The following is a 22,456-nucleotide window of genomic DNA, read 5'->3' as shown; positions in this document are numbered from 1 at the left end:
TGCAGTACTACTGCAATACTACTGCTACTTATGCAAAAGTGTTCACAGGTTGTTACCCAAGTCATAGAAAAGACTTCAGAAACTCCAAGTAGATAAATTACCTCCATTGGTACAGATTTCTGACCTTTGTTTTCTCTTTTATAGATCAAATCTGCAGTTAGTCCAGGTTGTTTTTATAATCCCCTGATGCTGAGATGTCTGAACAAATCTGGTTCCTAATGTAATTTGTAGCAGCCTTTAGGACCTTGCTTTATTTACCCGATGACTTTATTTTTTACTTTAATGCTTCTTTGCTCTCAGCTATAGCATCCAAAATGTCATTTAACCTCTAGGAGTTATTGAAAAGCTGCATATCCCAGTCTGTCCTTCCTCTCCATAATGTTCTTGATGAAAAGAAAGAGCATGGACCAGAATTGAGCGCAAAGTTTTTTCAGAAAGTGCCTTCTCCTACATATATCTTAGCTCTGAAATTAAATCCATAAGTTTSTCTTCCCTGTAGAACTTGCAGTTGAATTCCTGCCCTCTTGACCTTATTTGAGTATTGTAACCTACTTTTGCTCAAGGAATCATGAGCCAGCATTAGCACCGTTAACTTCTCTCTTTACTTGTCGGAGACTCSGTATGTCTGACTGGAAATCCCCATTGACTGCTGAGCCATGGCCAATATTTGGACAGCTGTTCTTTGCTTTGCTTGTGAAGAGAAAGGGAGTCTAGCGTTTCTGAGGATGACAAAAAGCTAATACAGAAGAGTCATGTTACTGTATATCGCATACGTACACTTCCCTGGGCCCTATCTGAAAAAGGGCTAGAAGGTCTCCGTAACATAATGCAGGCAAGTAAAGCCAATCCAGGCAACGCTGACTGAATCAAGTGTTGATTCACTTTCCTTGCACCACTACTCCCACGGATTTTAAGGACACAAAGCTATGCAGAGGTATAAGCGCAGTTCGAATCAGGACCTTATTTTTCAGCTGCTCTTAGCAGTAATCAAACCGTATGTTGCAAGTGCTTCACAGAACGAAAAAATAACTAAAGAATTTGTTTTTAAAAACAAATCTAAAATGAATTTATACTCTCACCACTCCATAGAAAAACACAGCAGGATGCTTTTACCCTTTGCCTTCAGCTTCCTCAGTAGTTAAATGCTATTTAGCGCCACTCTAGTTAACGTTCATGTGTTATTTCCATAATTAATCTCATTTCTCAAAGATGTAATGCTCAACTCCTTTCATTCACAGCAGGGCCTGGAAGCAGCTTCCGAGTGATCAGAGTCAGTGTGCATTTTTCTCCATCCTTTACAACATGGAATACACAGTCGTTCCACTTACCACCTCTTAGAGGAAAAGTATTTACTCCCTGATCCTGAAATACTTGTATGGTGTGGAGCTTATAGTTCTTGCCGGAAAAACAGACATGCTTTTTAAATGCAAAAGCATCAGAGGCTGAGACTTGTCTTTCTTGTCTTTCTTTTTTCTTTTTCTTTCTTTTTTTTTTTTTTTTTTAATAGAAGGCAAAGCATAGCTTTAGCATTGCAACTTCTTTTTGCACAGACACAAAACTCTTCAGGAAAAGAAGCCTGAAATAACAAAGTATGGACATTTTTGCCTTTCCTTTGCCTTCATGTTATATTAATATATGTTCCTAAGCAATCTGTCTCCTTTGGAGGGGAATAATTGGTTACATAATTTAATAGATCAATTTGCGAATAAGTCACGGGAGAAATTATAGCATACATAAATAACAAAAAAAATGAAGATGCTGTTATCATGATAAAGGCAAAGGAACCACATGCCAAGTACCCAGCTAATGTAAATTAGCACAATCTGATTGATATTAATGGTGGTAAATACACTTATTCTGACGAAAGAGTTGCCCTTTGTCTTGCACAGTCCGTTCACTCTAATGCTTAAAGCTGGACTCAGAAAACCAGCTAAGCTAAAAAACAAGCCTGACTTTGCCATACTCCGCTCCATCCCTATTGCCCATGTTTGTAAATACTCCTAAACTTACACAGCTCAACTCTTCTTTTCTCAGATCTAGCTAGATGTAGGTGGGGCTGATGGATAGAGTGGCCGGAGGAGAAGCCACCTAAGCGCCCCCGCCTCCCTTAGCCTGTTTGCTGATGGGGCTCCCCATCGCTACCCTTCCCAAGAGCTAAGACGCATTTCTTACAGTGTTTAAAGAAAAGCACAAGGTCGCCGCTAGCGCAGAGCCAGCACCGCTGCTGCTCCACACTGCGGGGTTCAGCACAGGCCACAGGGATCGGGAAGGGCTTTCCGGGGAGCGGGCACGGAGTTGATTCTGCGGTAACTTAGATTTGGAACTAAAAACTTAAAACTAAGCTTAGGTTTTTAGTGTCTCCACCGTGGCAAGGGAGGAGCATGAAGCGGCTCCTCCAATGCTTATGGGTGCCCTTGGCGCCGTTTCATGGACAAGAGCCCCAAACACAAGTGGGAAGGGGCAGCCGGGAGGCCGCTTGGACTGGTCCGCTCCTGGAAGACTTGCCGGGACAAACGCACTAAGACCCCCTGGGGAAGGGGGAGGCCGCCCCAACTTGAGGTGGCGGCGGGGCCTGGGCCTCGAGCGGCGGGGAGGGGCGTTTTTTGGAGGGAAAAGGCGTTGCGGACGGCGGGCTCCGCACGGGCGTTTTTTGGAGGGAAAAGGCGTTGCGGGCGCCCGCGGCGCCGCTCCCGCCCCTCGCAGGGGCCGCGTCCCCGTCCCCGCCCCCGGCCGCCGCCCGCAGGCAGCGGAGCCGGCACCGCGCGAGCTGCGGGCGCTGCTTCCCGGCCCCTTCCCGCTGCTTCCCGGCGCGGCGCGGCTGCCGAGCGAGCCATGGGTGAGCGGGGCGGGCGGCGCGTTCGGGCCGGGGCTGCAGCCCGCGCAGCGGAGAGGAGCGGAGCGGGGCCGCCGGGGAGGCGGCGTGGGGCTCCCTGCGGAGCGCTCCCCGAGTGGGAGGAGAGGGGGGGGGGGAAATAGCACAGTGCAGATCTAGTTATTTTGGACGCCGTTGTATGAAGCCAGCCCGGGATATGTGTGCCTGTGTATTTTTTATTTATTTTTTATTCATGTCTTTCCCCCTCCGCGCAAGGTCCTGCGGAGGCTCGGGGGGCGGCGGTGCGTGCGAGGCCACGCGGGGCGCCCGAGGAGCCCTGAGGAGCCCCCAGGTTAGCAGGGGCGGCCCCCGGGTTAGGGGGGTATCCTCAACCCCCTCCTGCCCACCCCAGCCCTGGTGCAGGGCCACTCAGTTGGGCAAAGTTACATTCCTGCCCTGAGATATCTGGGTGGTTAAGAGAGGGGAGATGAGCCCAGAGGACCTGGGTATTTGTACATGATTTGTAAATTTGTATTATTTCTATATTGTATATTTATGTTATGCCTTGCAAAATGTTTGATATACCTGTGGTGCAGGACCTGGTGCGTTTCTGCTCTCAAGCACCAGGCARTCCTACGGGTTTTTAGGGTTAGTGCCATTCAGCAGTTCTCGGTCCCATAGCTTGGGTTCTGTGATCTTTTGAGGGAATGGGCCTGCAGMGGGAATAAAAAGTGATGCCTTCTGGTTTGCAACTTATGGAGAAGACTCAGCTCGCGTCAGCGCAAGAGCGGGGCCCAGGGCAGGGTTTGCTGCACACGGGGGTCGCTCAGCAGTCAGCGCACGCGTTCGGCGCTCGCATCCTTCCCGTAAGCGGCCGCTTCCCGCAAGCTCTCCCCAAGACCAGCACTGTGCCCCAGGAATTAACCCGTAATGAGAGTTAGAAAGTTTCAAATGAAGAACAGAAAGGAACGCAGCCGGCTCCCCGGCCGGGTTTGCCCCTGGCATTGCCTCCGTGCTTGGAGGCTGAGGCTGCTGAAGCAGAACGGCYGCGGTGTGTCCATGTGTTAATGTGCACGTTTGGATGCTGGCACTGTCTTCTCTGCTTTTAATTAAGGAGAAGGGAAGGAGAAAAAAAAAAAAAAAACAGAAAAAAAAAGTAATTGCATAGCCCAAGCCAAAGGAAACTGATGATTCCCATGGTGGTTACTTTGTTAAATTAATTCGCATCACCTAACTTGTTAATTTCCAAATGCCTGTGAACGGGTTTGTTGGTCAGTAAGGATCGGAGTGCTGTGGCATTGTGCCACATTGTATGTTTCGAGCCCCCTTTACAGGTTTGGAAAACCCTTTAAAGAAATATGGAAGCACTGATTCTTACTGACCTTCTGCTCTGAAAGTTGTGAAGTACGTATATGGCTGTATTATCTCTCCCATCAGGCTTTTTTTTTTTTCCAAAATATATTCTGATATCGCCTTTCTTAGACTGCTTTCATTATGTATACTTTTAAAATGTGTTATTAAACGAAACCATAACGTTGATAGCCTCTCWTATCTTTGTATCCTCTTAATGTGCATTTTGTAGTAATGAATTGCTGTCAAGCAAATCTGGGAATGGGAATGAAAGAATGAAAAATGAGTTTATTCCAAGTTTCTTATTAAGAAAATAGTGTCCAATGCATCACTGGGTTACAACATCTTATKTGGGGCAGTAGGGAATAAAATATATTAGGTAGTAACTCATGTGCAATCATTCCTAAGTGTCTTCACTGTTAGTTCTGTAAAATTGACTTTTCCCTCGGTAAATTAAGTTGCATGGGATTYGAAATCTAAAAGCTGGTTTAAATCTTTGTAAATAATTTATCTTGTGAAGAAGGAAATCTGTACTTTAGTGCTAAAATCTTAGGAAAATACTAGAGATAGCCTTGTGAGTCTACAAYCATGTATAACATATATGCTCTATATCCCTATTGTCCGAATTGTAACAGTTGAGGAAAAAATAAGGGGAATGGAAAGARGAAAACATTGCTTGAATGTTTTGTGGACAGGAATTACACTAAACTCAATATTCTGTCTATTACTTTCCTTCCAGCTCTTCCTACTTTATCTAGTYATGCCTACCGAGGTAACTATGGTGTAATCAGTCAGGAGTGGAGATGTTTAACACAATTTCAGATTAAATGCTCCAAAAAGAAGTCACAAAGAAAAAAAAAGGTCTTTGTCAGGAGGTGAGATCGTCCTTCATGAATGCAGTATTCTGTGTATGCTATTACATAACTGTTGCTTCAGCGTTATGTAGGCTGAGGCTGATTTGACTATCTAACCAGGGTTTGTTTGGAGCTTCAGCACTGCACCGAGCTTGCTGATCCGGTTGCAAAGATATATTTGACTGTTTCTGGTTAGGACCATTTGAATAGGTCTTACTCGAGCAAAACTTTTGTGTCAGACTGGCCCACTGAGACTCTTTTTTTTTTTTTCCCTTCTTTCTCCTCTCTCTGAGCTGCTGAGAGTCCATCACTGTCAATGATTTCATTAGGCTTTTGGCTCACTCAGCTCTTCTGAACATCAGGCCCATTGTCTTTAACATTTATGGTTTACTTGGGCTGCAGGGTCATGTTTGTGCCTCTTGGGGGAGAAGAACCAGCCATAAATAWCTTGTATTGCAGCACAAACATTTCCAAATCTTGATTTTGGGGAGAGATTTATTTTACAAAATTAACAAAAGAATGGGAAACTATTTTCTCCCTCAAAATACATAAGTAAATAATTACTCTATAAATAATATAAAAAGTATAATTTCTTGGGAACYGCATGTTTCCTAATTTTATATCTTTTTCCTGTTTTTGCTCTCCCCAAAAGTTGCCTTCAAATAAGAAACAAGATTGGGCTGGGTATTTATGTGTATTTTTTTTTTTTTTTAAGATACTGAGGAGGGGACCAGATGAAGCCTGTCTTCATATGGGCCATGTTCTGTCTCTTTGCAGCTCATCACTCATTAATGCTTCTTTGCAGCACCTCTACCCTCCAAGAGTCCCCAGTGGCTTTTCCCCTGKGACACTCCTGGGCCATAGTCCCGTCCACAGAGCTTCTATAGTGCRTCCTGCTCCCCGCAAATGAGCTGCTCCTGCATTGCGTGGAGCTTTTTGCTGTGTCCTCAGCCCGGGCCATCCTTTTCCCGCAGGCAGCAGCTCCCGGAGTTCCACTTTTTGTAGTTCTACTGCACATAGAAAAGGTCCTTCCTTTTATGTAAAACATGTTCAAAGTAGATTCAGATAGTCCCCAAACCACACTTTATTCTTATAAACAGCTGGAGGCAAATCCTGAAAGAAAATCTCTTTCTTCCTTTTCAGCTGTACACTTTGTCCAGGAAGGACTGGAGATCTTTTGTGTGTCACAGTAATAGTGAAATCTGAATAGTATTGGTCATTAACCATGGCTAGATTTCAATTGCAGAGACTTGTAGTCCATATTTTGTTAAATCTTGCATCTCTGAATATATTGAACCCTCATTCTAGAAAAAGAAAAACATTAGTATGTAATTTTTTTCTGATATGAAATATAAAAATTTGTACTGTCCTTATTCCTCAATTTCTCTAACACCTGACTAGGCTATTAAAAAGTGCTTAGTTTWGCATTCTTGACATAATCTTTCTTGCCTGAAAAGTCACTGGGGAAGAAAAAGTTGTGTGTTTTGGGTATTTCCCAGCATTTTAAATGATTTGTGGTTTCACCATGTTTACAGATTCTCTCTCATGCTCTCTGCCTAAGTGTGGTTCAGTAATGTAGGAAATCTGTTTGTGCTGGTCTGAAATGTGACGGGTGTGATACCTACCATTGCAGGACCTACCAGGAAAACATACTGGCTTGTAGACGCAATGTCCCAGAGAGCTGAACTGCGGCCGTGTTTGATTATCTGCCTCTCAGAACGTCTCTGGAACCTCTTAAACCAGTTGAAATGTGCATGTCACTTCTAATGTTTTAAGCATTTAAGTATTAAATTATTTTCTAAAACAGGATACCTTTAATCAAATTAGCTTCTCTGTGTTGTTATTCCAGCAGTCGCCACTTTGCACACATCACTTTTGTGCTTTATTTTTTTTTATATCCTTTGTTTTTTTCCTTACTGCTCTCTGAAGTCACAACTTTTCCAAACTAGTTTCACTGAAATCCCAGTGTTTCCCTGCTCTGCTTTCACATGCCAGCCACTCTTGACACTCACTCCTCCCCTGGAGCTCCACACCTGCATGGCCAGCTCTCCATTTAATCTTCATGTGAGCGTAACAGTCTTCAAAGCTGTTGCTATTTAGGTTAAATTATTGGGTCTCAGCTGAGTCGCCTTGGCTCTGCACAAAGCCAGGAGCTTTAGCTGGGAAAATCACTGTGAAAATATCCCAAATGGGCAAAAGACCAAGTAGAGCCATGGAGGGGTAAGGTGACTTCTCCCAGGCTTACACTAAGTTACCAACAGTGCCAGGAATGGAGTTAGTATCTCCTGAATCTCTCCGAGCATTTCTTCTGTGGTTAGGCATGAACTTCTGGTAGTGGGGCATCAAGGTAGCTCTACTCTTATGGGACTTTCTTACTCATCTTACGTAGATGTGGTGGAGAAGAGTGGTTATGAGAAGAGTTTGATCATACAGTGTCCCACATGGATAGGATCATACATACAATTTGGTCCTCACTGATTTGTGGCTTTCTTCTTCTGCTCTCTCTTTGTGCTCTGCAGTCTCTCTCTCCATAATTATTTGTCCCCAGGGTTTTAGGTTCAGAAGGGTGCTTATGGAGCCATGGCCTTGCAGGGAAGAGTTTAGAAAACTATGGGAATTCAGGGTCTTTTGTTCTCTGAGTGTTTTGGAAATGTTTGACTAGCAGGAATTTCAAAATGTGAATGGAACTCAGTTCATTAATATAAAGATGCTTATGTACTGAGTGACATAAAATGCAGTGCTTTGCTATTCATCATTTCTGTGTGTGTTTTATACTTTGAAACTTGAATGCATGTGACACATGGAAAATTTTAGCTTTAAGTAATTCCTACAGCAGCAGATTTCAGGAATGCCTGTGTACTTAGTGCTTGAGGTTTTCAGCTGGGGAAAGAGCTTTGAAAATGAAGGTGATACAAAGCTAGTGGAAACTAGTGTCATGAAGAAAACTGGACTTCATGAAGTTGCAAATTGATTTGGAGTAAGCTTAAGATAGAGCCTTTTTCATTGTGGGGGCTATTTTTAAAGTGTATTACTAGGAGCATAGGGGAACCAGTGCATACTGCAGCCTGAAACTCTGCCCATATGTTTATTTKTTCAGTGTCAAAGAAATATATGAATTGCCAGGTCTAAACTGTATAGAAATTGTAGTGGGTAGAATTGCAGTGATCATAAACAGGTCAAAAGTTGCTCTTACGTTACTTACTCATAAGAACACAACTACCTTACCTTTCAAATGCTGGTTTGTGGACTGGCAATTAGAAGGAGCAGCTGCTTTACAGTCCATGTAGATCCAAGAAACACAGAGTAAATGATGGGAGCCCAGTTGGAGAAGGATTACGCTTAAGCTATGTGTGTTTAATGTGCATTTAAATGACATTTCTGAAATGTCTGAAGCATCTCTTTGGGCTTATTAGCGCTTTTGCAGAACTAGAGCTGCAGCACTCGCTGCTGCTGGCTGCCCAAAGAGGAGAGCGACTTTCTCRTGCTGCCAGCGAGCTGAGGCTTATGTGGACATTGCCACATCTCTGTTTTCCACTTCACCTTTTAAGCCGGGCTTTTGTCAGTTTGGGCACTAGAAAATTCCTTGCAGCTCTTAAATTCTGAACCCAAGATGTGCAGTGGGCACATTTACCTAAAATGTGAACCTGAGCTGCACGTTCTCATGTCTGTGCCCTTTGCGAGGAGRCTCATGGCAGATTCAACGTTGGAACACAGTATCTCTTCAAGAGAGATTTCACACTGATATTTTAAACCCCTGGGATTTATGTCTTCACTGCTCTCCTGTGCAACATAAGTATTTTATGACATAGGAGAATGCTTTCAGTAAGCTGAAAGTCTTTTTAAAGCTGTTTAGATTCTAGGAACTTCTGTCAGGATTTGCTGGAATGAAGTTCTCAACTCATATAGTGCCTACATATCTGGTGCAAGTTTGAACTAGTGCAGATTTCTGAGTGGTTCCTAATTGCTATTTCCTATTTTTATTAAATTACTTCCATATTTTCCTATTAAGCTCATTTTAATTTTCTTCTTTTGTTGGAGAGGGAAAAAAAAGGAAAAAGACTGTTGGGAGGTTTGTTGTTTGTGTATAAACTTCTGCTTTTGTTACCAGAACTGTGTTGACATAAATGTCATGCACTTTCCTCAAACAAGGGCGTAAAATGAAACGTTGTATTTGTTAGGAACAAGGCTGAAAATAAGTTTGCCACATGGAACTTCCCTTGTGGGAGACTGAGTGTTCTTCTTGAGCTGCTTAAGCGCGTATTGCAAAGATGTCGAGGATAAAGAGAGGTGGCTAGTGGAGGTATTTGAAACTGAGAGCCCTCGGGGTGAGCACAGGGACCTGCTCCAGCACATCTGTCAAGAGTCCACGGCCAGCAAGATGCGCTAAATRCACTTGAAACAGGCTCCCCGGGGTGGTTGTGGAGTCTCCTTCTCTGGAGGTCTTCCAAACCTGCCTGGATGCCRCCCTGTGCCCCGTGCTCTGGGTGTSCCTGCTCGAGAAGGGGGTTTGGACTAGGTGATCTCTAGAGGTCCCTTCCAACCTCAACCATTCTGTGATGCTGTAAATAACGTGTCCTATAACATCTGCTCAAGCTCTGATGGGCGCAGGTACGAAAGCCGGGGCTCCTGAAATCTCCGAGATATTTGTCATGCAGTGGCAGGGAGATAGAACCATCTATTACCTGCTGGCCAGCTAATAAAGTTATTGGTACTAAGGCTGCATGTTAGGTACTAAGGCTGCATTAAAACAGAATTTTATGTAAGCAAATACACAAATACCTCACAGAGAGGGATTTTATGTGCCATATGCTAGACTAATTATTTTCCTAATGAAGTGTCTTCACTTCATAGATGCTTCCCTTGCTGCATGCTGAAATTMAAATGGCAATTTTTCCTGCTCTTTAATTGTCTGGTGAAAATCCTGTGTATTGATTAATACCTGTAAACTTAAAAATGACATGGAATGAAAACTTGCCAATATATTCATAGTGCTTTTTGAAGACTTTTATTATTAGTTCTCCCCTTAAATAATTTTTAAAGTTTTTGAAACTATACATTTTTTTCTTTCCAAGTTGACATAGTTTCTATTAAATAGAGATGAATATGAGAATAAATAATAGATATTTAGTATTTAACCTCCTGCTAAAAGCAAAAGCAGCAGAGCAGAACTTTATCTGACGCTGTCTGCCACTGATACACTTGCAAAACCACAATGGAGGAGGAATCATTGTCTACYACATACTGAATTCTTCCTGTTTTGCAGTGGAAATATAAGAGGAGTAGAAAGGAATCAAGAAGGGATAAAGGCTTTTGGAAACTGTGATATCTTAAAGCAGACCTGACAGACTGAAAGTATTTTGGGAGTGCATAGAACAGAAAGAAAACCCACATGAAGTAGCAGCTTTAGTAAGGACTTGACTTGTTGCTTTAAACAATCTGTGGATTTCATTAACATGATTTTCTTATTGCAAAACTGCGTTTCTGGATTTTCTTAGGTTTCCCRTGGCTCTCCTGAAAAAACTGATAAATGTTTTCCCCAATAGAGGCCCCTCCCCAATATACCCCATCACAATTGAGGCTCTTTTGATCAGCCTTGCAGAGAGGAAAGTGTGCGACCTCATGGTCACACTTTGTTCTTCCCACTCTCCGATCTCTTTTCTGTGATCTGTTGTGGACTCCCCTGATCCCCTGATTCCTGTTTTTAAGATGTGCTCATTATGGTTTGCCTTCTGAAGACCATTGTATTAATTTGTTTCCACTTCTCTGTTCAAAATATTTCCTTTTCTTTCTCTGGGTAATATTCACCCCTTAGATGTGTCTTGTCCAACTCTGAAGTCAGTTGCTAGGTGMATAGTGTCCCTTTGTGTAGTAGTTCTGTGTTTAAATTTTCTTCATTTTCTTCTCCTGTTTCCTTGTTTAGTGCCAGATTTTATCTGTCTTGTCTCTTCCTGCCTGTGGACAATTTTGTATTGGCTTTTGATCTTCCGTTGAATGGTTTYGCATTGAGATAGTGGCCAAGAGCACTTGCTGCTTCTGCATACTTATGTGTCTTGCTTGTAGTAGATGAGAACTGCTGTGACACAATTAGGTGATGAACTTTGAATTTGCGGATATATTTTTTGCAGAGAGTGTATTTCTGCAATAGATCCTCCCTCCTTCCTAWTCTCCCTCCCTCCCTCCCTCCCTTCTTCCTTTCTATGATGTACTCTTATTAGAGAAAGAAAATAATTATTTTCTTAAATTGTTTTCTTAAAGAAAACACTTGTTTCAGAGAAACAACTCTGACATTAAAAAGGTGTAATACTGAATGATTTACTGGGGGAAGTGGCAGGCTTGGCTTTCTGTTTGTACAGTAACAGAGTATTAGAGTGCATGTGCAATATTAAGTGTTCTTGCCAAGGCTAACAGCAAAACCCCAGCTGCTATTAGGAACTAATGTTTAATAATAATTTAATGATAATAACAAACATATTCATTACTATATATTGAATCTTTTCTGTTCTTATATGAATGTACYGAGAAAAAACGTGGGTAGTTTAGCTACAGCCACCACTCTCTACTTTCTCCACTTCTGAAATGCGTTTAGTTGCTAAAACTAATTATTTTCTTGCTTGATTGTTTGCCCTTAGGTAGTTTTGKGTTTTGTAAGTACAGGTACTGACCAAATTTATTGGTATGCTGGATACAGAATGGCATACTGCTTTCTGAAGTTCATCTGCCCATATAGAGTTTATTCAAATGGCCTAGAGAATTATGATTTTTTTTAATAAGGTTATCATAGTTTAACTGAGTGATGAGAAAAGAAATAAGCTGCTTTTCTATATTAAATATATATATATTTATTTGGAAAACTCTTATTTCTGTTTACTGGTGCTTCCTCTAGCATGCTCAGGGAGTCCCTGTGCAGGACTGAGCAAAGTTGCGTGCGGACTTTGTAGGAAGATACGAAAGGGAAGCACAGTGACTGTGGTCAGCCAAAATGTGAGTTCTTACCCTGAAGCTTCCTTTCCTGTTTCCCATGGTATAATGCAGGTTTATAGATTCAAAAATGCCATCATGCCCACTTCAGTTCGCAGCTACTATAATCCTTCTTAAAATACTTGATCCTTAACCTTTTGGTTTYTAGGGATGAGGATGGGAAGATGAGTAGGAGGGAAAAATGCCTTTTTCTCTCTCARATGTGTTTGTGAGTGCGACAGTTGTGCACACTTTCCACATGGTTAGTAGCTTTTCTTCTGTGTGTGCAAAATGTCCCATATGTTAGGCCATGTACCTAATAAATAAAGTGTTTTACATTGCCTTACTTGGCAAATGTCATATTTTTCATTGCATATGCTTCATGATTCCAACATTTGTGTTCTGCATTTACACCATATTTTTAAATCTGTAGAAAAAGTAGCTAGCAGTTACTGAAGAAAATGTGGGGATATCTGGTATAAAAATTCCACTTTTGTAGCTTCTCTTAGTTGTTTATATGGCAGCTTTCTAAGAGAACTCTTAGCTCCCTAACGAATCACTCATTTAGGGGACCCTGGAAACTTACCTGGCTGAACCACGCTCATCTTCAGTCCTTCAACATGTTCCATTTAGAAAAAGAACTCCAGAATTTAATAATACTTTAATACTGTTGTATTAAAATTGTAATTTAAAATGCATTAAAATACTAATAGTACAATACTAATTGTATTAAAGTRGGAGTAGTGTTTTAGTACTATTTAATACTGCCATTTTAATAGCGTTTCCTTGTGCCAGGCTAAGTTACAACAATATCCCAAAAGTGAATTCATTGCGAACTGCTGCACGTAGTCCAAGAGGCATTCAGGATTTAACTCCTGGGCCCTCAGAACCAGACTTGCAGCTAGAGCCTTTGCTTTTTGATGGCAGACGTGGTTGGACCCATGACATTTGTAGCCTTCAGGCTTGACAGCTGCCCTGTGCTTCCCTTGGTCCCAAGGCAAGTGGCTGGGAAGAGGATCCAAGTGATAGTTTGTATCCCAGGCATCCATGAACACCCAACTTATTTTGCTGGTGCTTCCTGCCAGGAGATGCTGGCAACTCATTGAAAATCCTTCGTCTAGGTCTTCAAGGCTTTTTAAAAAGCTTTTACCTTCATTATCTCAGAAACCACCTTTTTTCCTTTGATTCTGACCTACCAAGACATCTGGGTTTGCCTTAAGTGCTGAACTCAGTGGTACTGAGCATGAATCTTGAGAACAGCAGTTCTGCAGCCCTTCTTAGCCATGCCCCTGYTCTTGGCGTCCCTTGGGTTGGCCACCAGCGTGACGTGGCGCCTTTGCAGCCACAGAACAAAATACAAGATTTGACTTTGACACCTGTTATGCTACCTCACATATTCTTCCCCATACGTTAGCATGCAGACCTTTTCCTTCCAGTCGTGCTCCATGCTCAGGAGGTAGCTCAAGGTCCCGTCATCTTTCATGAAGCCCTGTGTGGGCTTACCTGGAGCACACATGCTAGGAGTTTGCACTAGGAAATACCAACCTTCCAAAACGYTGGTGCTGCAGCCGTCTCCCTGTAGAGGCTCCGGGAAGCAGGCAGTGCTGCATTGCCAGCAAGCTCTACCACCGCCTTTTGTTTCCCCCATGACTATGGTGAGCCCTCGTGTCGCCCAGGAATGCATAGACTGGAGCTAATCTAAGGAAATGAGTAGCTCTACATACTAATGAATTCAAGTCCTGGTACTGGTAGAAGTACAGCAGCTTCTGCCCCCCAGGGGGTTTCTGGGTTGACTTTGTGTGAGCCCCTTTGACTTATGCTGAGGAAGAAAAACTGCACAGTAATTAGAATTAACCTGAGCTGGTTTAGAGGAGCCTGATTTGAATTAGGACATGATTATTAACTGTATAAGTATTTTGTTTTCCCTCTTCTCGCCTACCACTCATACACTTCAATAGCTCAGTAAAATCCATCGGGTTAATGTCTGCTGAGATGCTGGCTGAAGCCACTTTTTTTTTGTAGGGAAAATAAGGACTTAGCTGGCATGTATGGCAAGGGCCCTGTCAGAGGTGTAGGGCCAACCACAAAGTTTGTTGGTGGCTACTGTCAACCCAAGGGAAAGTCAGGGGTGTGGGAGCAGAAAGAAGCATGAAACGGTAATTTTATTGCATACATAAGTTTACTGATTATTGCTCTTGCCGTGCCCATCTGAAGCATTAACAAAAGTAAGTCTCTTAAATAGCCATTTATTTGGCTAGGTACCCTAATAATAACAATTTACCTGGTTTCAGAACCCTGAAAGTTTTCTGCACTCTAATAACATTACCTTCTGTATGCACACATGCTTCAGGAAAAAGCAAAATTATCACTAAAAAACAATCTGTGTTTAATAACTCAGTGCAAGGAAATTTTGCAGAGAGTTTTAATCTCAAAGCATGGAAAAAATRTTGGTTTGAACATTTAGAATCTCTATGTTATAACTTTCTTTYATGTGAACTATAAAATGTGCCTACATTTTCTTTACATATAGATGACACCATTTAAGTGTCAAGTTTGTTTTTGTAAGGAACATGTTCTTTTGTATGAACGTGGGTTTTGGTCATTAACGTTTGTTTTAAACAAGAAGCATTTTGAATTGGATTGTCTTGTCACAATTAGCAAATTAGGTTTTAATTTAACCTCTCTCAGTTAACTAGAGATATATCAAACTTGTCATGTTAAAGTTGATATTTGTTCTTCAAGGCATTTTATCAGACAAGATCCACAAAAAGCTTCATATTTTTTTGGAAGTCCTTTTCCAGTACAGTGCCTGGGTGCACTGAGCCAACTTGCCTTGTTTTTCTGTACAATGGTGTGGTAAGGCCCTCCATATGTGTGACCTCTGTTGATGGAATAAATATTCTTCTCTTTTCACTTTTGTTTATTTTTATAGCATTTAAGTTGATGTTGGCAAGAGAACAAAAACAGTAGGAAACTTTTTTTTTTTTTTTAATTCAAACAACTAGGATGGGTTTGGGAACAGCTTTTCCAACTAGGATGGGATTTGGGAAGAACTATTGGGAAGAGCTTTCTCTCTCTCATAAATAATTGAGCCTTTTTTTGTGGAAAATATGGTTGCAAGAATAGAGACTGCTAAATGTAAATCCTTTTGGCCATGTAAAATATTTAAGGTTTGAGAATCCATAAACATGATAGCCCTGTCCCCTTTTTTAAAAATTGCTGTGTTGCAAGGTATCAGTAGCCAAAGCTACTTCTGAGACATCTCCTGTCCTTTAGGGAGGGCTTGCTCTGTTATCTCCTTAGTGTCTTTGCAGGCGGTTGATCACCCTCCTTGGGGCTCTCAAGCCCACATCTTTGTTCTCTGTTCCAGCTCTTTTCCAGCCATTGTCCCTTGTCGTCCTTGAATGCTTAAAAGATCACAAGACCTGCTGTTATTTCACTGGGCTTTTGTTTAGCGTTTGGTTTCTGCACACTTATTGGCTGATACTTAGTTGAAAGTGGAAATCTACTCCTCTTGCCCCAGGAAAAAATGCAGGTTTTCCTGTTTGTGTTAGAACCAGGTCTTAAGCCTGCGCTGATTTTGATAACCTTTGCAATGGGATTGAAAGAGGCAGTTCAAGTGCAGCTGATGAATCTCTCTTCTGAGGTGATGCTAGTACCTTTGCACTTGCCTTGAGGGAAAAAGAAGGCTAARTTGGTCCCACACATCTTGTGTCTGCTTTTTATACTCGTATGTGTTGGACTTACAGTTGAGGGTCCATAAGAAAGCACAAATGCTAGGCAAATCTAGAGTCGCTAAGTACAGTGAAGGACCTGGATTCCAAGGGAGCTTCTGAAGCAAGAGTCATGAAGCAAGGAATATTTCTTGGTACATGATGCATCCTTGGGTAGACTTCCAGGTTCAGGAGGAAAAGTGTACTTTTCTAACATCATGATTGCTACATTTTCAGTTCTCAAAATATTTCGTACTTTTTCCCTCACCCTTTTCCCCAAATAAGATCTTGCTATGAAGTTATTGCCAGTGTTTGAATAGTGTAATCTCTCTACCTGAGATATGCATTTCCTACTCAGCACTCACTGAGAAGCAACCAAAATAGTTGCAAGTGTTTTAAACCAATACATTTCAGGGGAGTCTCACAGCAGGGGCATTAAGGAAATCGTTACCCAACTGACATAAGCATCATTTTTTTTTTTTGCTTTGCAAACTGCATTTTCCAGACAAACTTTGTCATAGTGGAAGAGTTGGGGAACGGCGGTTAGTGGGTCAGACAGGCCCAGAGGGCTACACTGGGTTTTGCTCAGCCAAATGTTAGTGCTTTTTAATCAACACTGAATTCTGTGTACGACACTCTCTTCCTCCCCCAAAGCCATAACAAAGTGAAACCGGGTGCTCGGTGGGGTCATACAAAACATCTGTCTGTTTCTGGAGCAATTAGGGAGTTGCTCCGATGAGCGAGTGGAAGCCGCTCGCAGCGACGGGTGCAGTTGCAACATCATGGCTTTGGTGGTCTGCTTACGATGGAATAAAGGCCCGAGCCCAGGGCCAAAGCTTCCTTTAGAAGGAGACAGAGAATTTCTTTTCACATTTCATGTCAGGCTTTTAAGAGAATGGTACAGAATTCCTCTAAAACTGTATCCCTAAAATTGGAAGTACAGTTCATTCACAGTGCTGTGAAATAATTGCCTAGATTTCCTTTTTCCCCTGTAAAACTTCCATTGGTGTTGGACTTTCACATTAGGAAATTATTYTATTTATTTATTTATTTATTTWTTACAAATCTTGCTGCTGCCACCTGTTCAGTCTCTAGTAAATGTAATTAACAGGATGGTGAAAATGCTGGAGGCTTTGGAGTGTCAAGTCTGAACAGCTCATCCATTCTCTGGCATAGACCATGTGTTAATTGGGCTATCCTGATAAGTTTCAATTTGTCTTGATGTAGGTCTTTCCTTTTTTAACACTAACCTCCATGAAGACCAATTTCATTAAAAAAAAAAAAAAAAGATCTATTACAGTAAAAGAGCCTCGGTGGACATTTAGTACAGGCATCGTTAATTTGAAGAGTTTACATTCAACTGAACTTCTCCTGATGAGTACAAGTATATTAAATTCATTACCAAAACATGCATAAAAAAAGAAGGTTGGGGGGAGACACGGAGAGGGTTTAGAGGGACTTTTAATTATACTATGATTTACACACCATGTTTTGTTGCATGGAACCAACGTTCGRAAATGTGATTGAGGATAAGTACCATGGTACCAGGTAGTTCTGGTGGAAGTGAAGCACACTGTAGCTTGGATACAAATAAACGAAGCATTTGTATAGAAATAACATGTGAAAACATAATTACTGGTTTCTAGCAYGTGATTCAGGCTAGGTACAAGGTATCACACGTGGAAACTTTGACTTTGGACTTTTGTCTTCCAGAGTCACACAATATTTTCTTTTTACAACTCTGTTGCTACTCTTATTTTCCATTTAGCAATCAAATTCAGCACAGTAAGCAAACATTTGGTTTGTTTATTGCGGTAGAGATTGTAATGTAAATTATTTTCTTCCAATATAATTGCAAAGTGTATTCTGGTTGCGTGGTTTTCATGGTTGCAGTCGCAAAATATATTGAAAGTGCTAATGCTTACTTGAAAGTAATGCTTCTAACAGAATCATAAAAGTGTTTTAAAATGATGGATTGATTGCCTTGCCTGCAGGAGAACACATTGCTTGCTCTTTTCTGAATTAAATTTTTCATAAATGCATAAAAGTACAAAGAAAAACCTAAATGCTATTTTTTCAATAGAAAAAGTGCTCATGAGCAAGCTGCACTTATTAAGCCATTCCTGTTAAATAGGTACCTCCTCCTGTCTGTGCGTTTATCAATAAAAATTAATACTRGTCCACAGAGGATTTGAAATGTTGTCTCTGCTTGAGCTGGAGGATTGGACTAGATGATCTCTAGAGGTCCCTTCCAACCTCAGCCATTCTGTGATTCTGTGAAATTTTTGATATGTATATTGCAAATAAGCTTTTCATCTCTAAAATGCTGAAACTCTTTTAGGTATGGGAGTACATAGACTACATTTAACAGCTAGGTGGCAGAGACTGTGCCTTTATTAAATGAAGTGCTGCTTTGCATTGCAGATTCGTGCTTTTACCTCTGTGGCTTTTTTGCTGTCCTCTGTCATGTTCTACATATACCTGTCATACCTTCTGCGTGCGTCAAACTACTCTTGTGCAAGCAGGTCTGGTACACAAGTATGTCTGTGTGGAACAGAAGCTTAGAATACAAATATTTGGGAGCCTGGGCTGTTTCCTGTGTTTGTGTAATCACTCAGCTCAGCTGAAGCTTCACCCTAATTAAGGGATCTAGATCCTTTTTGTAATGTAGCAATTACACAAGCAGTATGGGGGGGGAAAAGCTTGCTCTGTTTTAAGATGTGCTGATCCTTCACAAAGGGTGCCTTTTATTGTAAAATGAAATTGACTTGAAAGGTAAATGCAATTAATAATAAACACTGGGCCTTACCAGGAAAATTTCTAAACTCATTTGATTGCTGGAGCCCAGTTGCAGTTTGTTCTGTCCTTTGCTGGTCCTTGCTCATCTGTGGAGATGCTAAGTCATTTTCGGATGCTTCCTTAAATTCCTTGTCCTTCCAATCCTTTTCTTTTGATGCTTGGCTGATGGCCATGGCAGTCTGGAGAGGAAGCCAGAGAAGACTTATGCCTGACTCTATACTTATCTCTGAACCTAAAGATGGAGCCTTCATTAGAATTGGCAGCTGTTAGACTAAACTGTTAAAGTGGTTAGGATGAAATACTTTCCTGTGAGAGTAAGAAGATTGTTTAGCATTCTTCAACTAGACTGTTGCAAAGGTGGTATGAAGCATATTCATGTTTTTCTGATTAAAGAAAGCGCTTAAAATAGAACATGACTAGCACGTAGAAAATCAGTTCATCAGAAATCACAGCCCAGTCTTGGTGGGTTGTTCCATATAAAATGCTGGAACAGAAACGTGTGAAAGGGTTATTTGTGTCAGGGTCCATCCATGGCAGTGGATTTTCTAGTCTGCAAGTGAATAGTCTGCAGACTATCTGTGCTGTGCCAAGAACATGAAAAGAATTTCTGAGTGTATAATCTTATCAGAGTTATACCAGTTAATGTGTTTTAAGAAGAGTTGAAATAGTTTCATTGAATAAGAAGAATGTTATTTTGGTTAGAAAAAAGTGCCTTTTTATAAAAGAGGTTTTTAAGGATAATGCTTAAGGATGTAGAACTTAGTATTTTCTTTAAATAACAATTTTATATCCAACATCTTTGCCAAGAGCATGATGTCCTAAAATTTAATGGAAAGGATCAGTAGATCCTACTTATATATTGAATATCGAACAGCACGAGTCTTAAGTAGCAATTGAATAATTTGTGGAGTTGCTGCAAAGTCCTTTCAGCCACTCATGCTTTTTAATGCCCATTTTGAATATTCTAGCCAGAGATCGCATTGCMCCACAGGAAGCACAGTCTAACGAACACATTTTCATTAATTTTCCCCAAGGTATTTTCACAGGAACAGGAATATTGGCTTAGCAACATGTGAAGCTGTTTATTAATGCAATATGGTATAGTATTTAATGTCCTGTAACTTACATGACTATTAAGTGATATCTGTTCCCATTTCCTAGCTATGTGGCTTTGGACAAATAAGTTTAACCCTTGTGGCTCACTTCTGTTTCTTCTAGTTATGGATTCKGGATTCTTAAAGGGGAATTTCTACCTTCACAGTGCTGGGGAGGATTGACCTGAGGAGGGTAATGCTGAAGAAGTTTCCCTGCGGGAAAAAACATGGGACTTAAAGTTGCAAATGTAATTCCTGTGTGTTCTCCGCATTTTTAACTGTTGCGTATGTCTGAACCCTAAAAACAGGGTTGTATCTKAAAAAGGCCCGAAGTCTTCCTGGTGTCTCCTTTCCCACCATATAGCCAAAGGTTGAAAGAAGAAACAAGCTGCAACTGAGGGAAGAGTCACCATTTTGTCTTTCAGAAACCATTGTCATATTTTTCCCACAATTTAGTTTTCTTCCAACAACCTTCCTGCACTTTGTGTTTCCTCTCTGCTTTTCCATGTATACTTGCCTAAATATGAGAGAAAAAGCCTTAAGAAATGAAGAGCACTAAGAACCATGCCCTGTCTGCAAGCCAGCCCATTGTTTCTTTCTGTAATTACTTGGGATGGATGATTTATACTTTAATATAGGTGATGGAGTCACCTCTGCCTCTCTTACTTGCCTGAGAAAGAGCTCTCTGAGAGGATTTATTTAGGACTTTAAGATGGCTAATCACATTTACTAATATTTGCCTGCCTATTTATCTTRAATGGGGAAGCTCTTTTACTCTTTCTAGTTCCTGAACCTCTTCTCAAGATGCAGAGACCCTTCTTGCTCTATGTACCCATCTTTCAAAGTAAATTGTTTCTTGTGCTCTGTAGATAAAGTTAGCTGCATGCTCTTAATGGTAATCAAAGTACAGGAAAAGATCCAACCAGTGGAACAGAAGAGAAACATTTGCTGTGAGCCCCTGTGACGTTCTAATCCCTGCGCCTTGGGAAGAGAAGGTGAAGAACTTGGTGAATGAAGAATCTGAGCTGAAGGGGAGAGGAGCAATACATGGAGGGGTTGCAGAAGAGCTGTACAGCTGGAAGGCTGTACAGGAAGAAAAAAATGGAAAGTCGTGGGGAAAGAAATTTTGTTGCCTATAGCAAAATATTAAAAACACTATAAATGGAAAGGGAGTTTGGATTTGTGCTTTGGRCCCTGTGAGTGGAATATTTTAGCTTTGATTTATATCCACAAGCAACTTGCATATATAATTTAATGTATTTTTACTTCTGTGGGTGTCAGTGTACGCATTTTATTTTGGGTACATAACACCAACAATGGAACTCAGCATAAATCATCTGGAATTTAAACAGTGTGCCTGTCTCATAATGTAGTACTTGGTTTCCACTGTTAAATTATTATGAGTTATGGCTTAACATCTGTTTGGCCATATCAGAGAGAGACACACAGCAAATCATGGGAGAGAGAGTATACGTGACCATTACTTATTAAGACTTTAAGTATAAGTAATTTCTCTCTCTTTCTCCCCCTCCTCTTTGTAAAAACATCTCAGTTTCAGAGTTACTGACTTGCATATAGGAGCAGTTTCTTGCCTGAGTTGTCCCTTCCTGGCCTCAGGGCAAGATTGCTTGCAAATTAATACATGAAATTTGCAGTCCGAATCAGAAGAATTTAGGAAAGCTTGTCAATATATCAGATTTTTCAAGGCATCTGCAGCACTTGATGTGTTTTATCTCCATGACGCAGGATGCTGCTCTCAGTGATATCCGTTCTTAATGAATAGCTTTCACTGCAGCAAGGTCCAAATCCCAGCGTTGAATATGGCAGATCTGATAAAAGCAGCAGGATTAGACCTCTTTTTGGCTCTTACTGTGTCCGCTGTGAACTTCAATAATGTCTTTTCATGATGTTTGTGAGATAATCCTGGGTTTTGCTGCTTGATTTATTTCTGACAAMTCTGAAGGCCAATGAAAATGGTATTTTCTGGAATGAAGCGTGTGTTTGGGGAGATGGGAGAGAAGCTGTTTTTGTTCTTTTGTTTTTAACTCTTCTTCCATAGAAGACACAGTGTCCTACAAACAGATAGAACAATTACTATATTCCTTTTTAGCACAGAATCACAAATGGGATCTTTGGAATTAAATTTGGCGAATTGCCTGGATATGTCCAGTTTTTAACAAGTACTGCTTTGTGCATTAGCACCCTACGCTTCCTGCCCCCTCCCTGCAACTCTGTAACTGAAGAGAAGAGGAGAAATGAAAAAGGAAAAAAAGAAAAAAAAAAGAAAAAAAAAAAGAAAAAAAAACAGAATAAAAGCATCTGTTAGGGAGAAAATGGTGGGGGGAGGAAAGAAAGGATGAAAAGAGGAGAAAAAATTCTTCCATAACAGCTGTCATTTTTTTTTCCAAAGATCTGAACAGAAGTTTTGGGTTAGTCACACTCCTGAGTATCTGATTACATATGTATACATCTTTTTTTACATTATGTGAAACATTAATTTTCGTATGGAATGCAGCTCAGTTTCAGCAGAACATCCATTTACCAAGACTTTGAACATGCATATGAGCATGGGAGTATTTGGCACAGCCTAATGCTTTCTTCTGAGCATTATTTGTGTGTGCGCGCGCATGTGAGACACGCTGCCATGCTGCAGTGAMAAGGATAGATTGCTACTGAATATGGTAACTAGGTAGAGTTCTGACATGCACTAAAGTATATGTTAAGAGAATATTTTATTAAACTGTTTGCAATACTTTTTGTTTTTCGCAAAAAAAATGCGTAAGGATAATTGGAAGCTCAAAGGATTGTTTTTCTTGAAATAGAAATCTGTGTACATATCAGAATCTAAAGGCAGCAACCTGTGAAGGAAGTCTTACA

General features: G+C 41.0%; 1 protein-coding gene across 1 annotated transcript in view; it reads left to right on the top strand.

Annotated features, from left to right (window-relative positions):
• Positions 1 to 2,769: 2,769 nt before the first annotated feature.
• GPM6B (glycoprotein M6B) overlaps positions 2,770 to 22,456 on the top strand; it is a 106,149-nt gene continuing 86,462 nt past the window's right edge. The window contains exon 1 of the mRNA XM_026035304.1: positions 2,770 to 2,836. Within this exon, the coding sequence (XP_025891089.1) occupies positions 2,833 to 2,836 (4 nt within the window). The 5' untranslated portion in view covers positions 2,770 to 2,832. The remainder of the gene's footprint in view (positions 2,837 to 22,456) is intronic.

The sequence above is a fragment of the Nothoprocta perdicaria genome, unplaced genomic scaffold, assembly GCF_003342845.1.
Source record: "Nothoprocta perdicaria isolate Ctin4 unplaced genomic scaffold, notPer1 scaffold_158, whole genome shotgun sequence".
NCBI lineage: Eukaryota > Metazoa > Chordata > Aves > Tinamiformes > Tinamidae > Nothoprocta > Nothoprocta perdicaria.
Note: the sequence above shows the minus strand (reverse complement) of the source record. Positions and strands in the feature narration are given on the sequence as shown.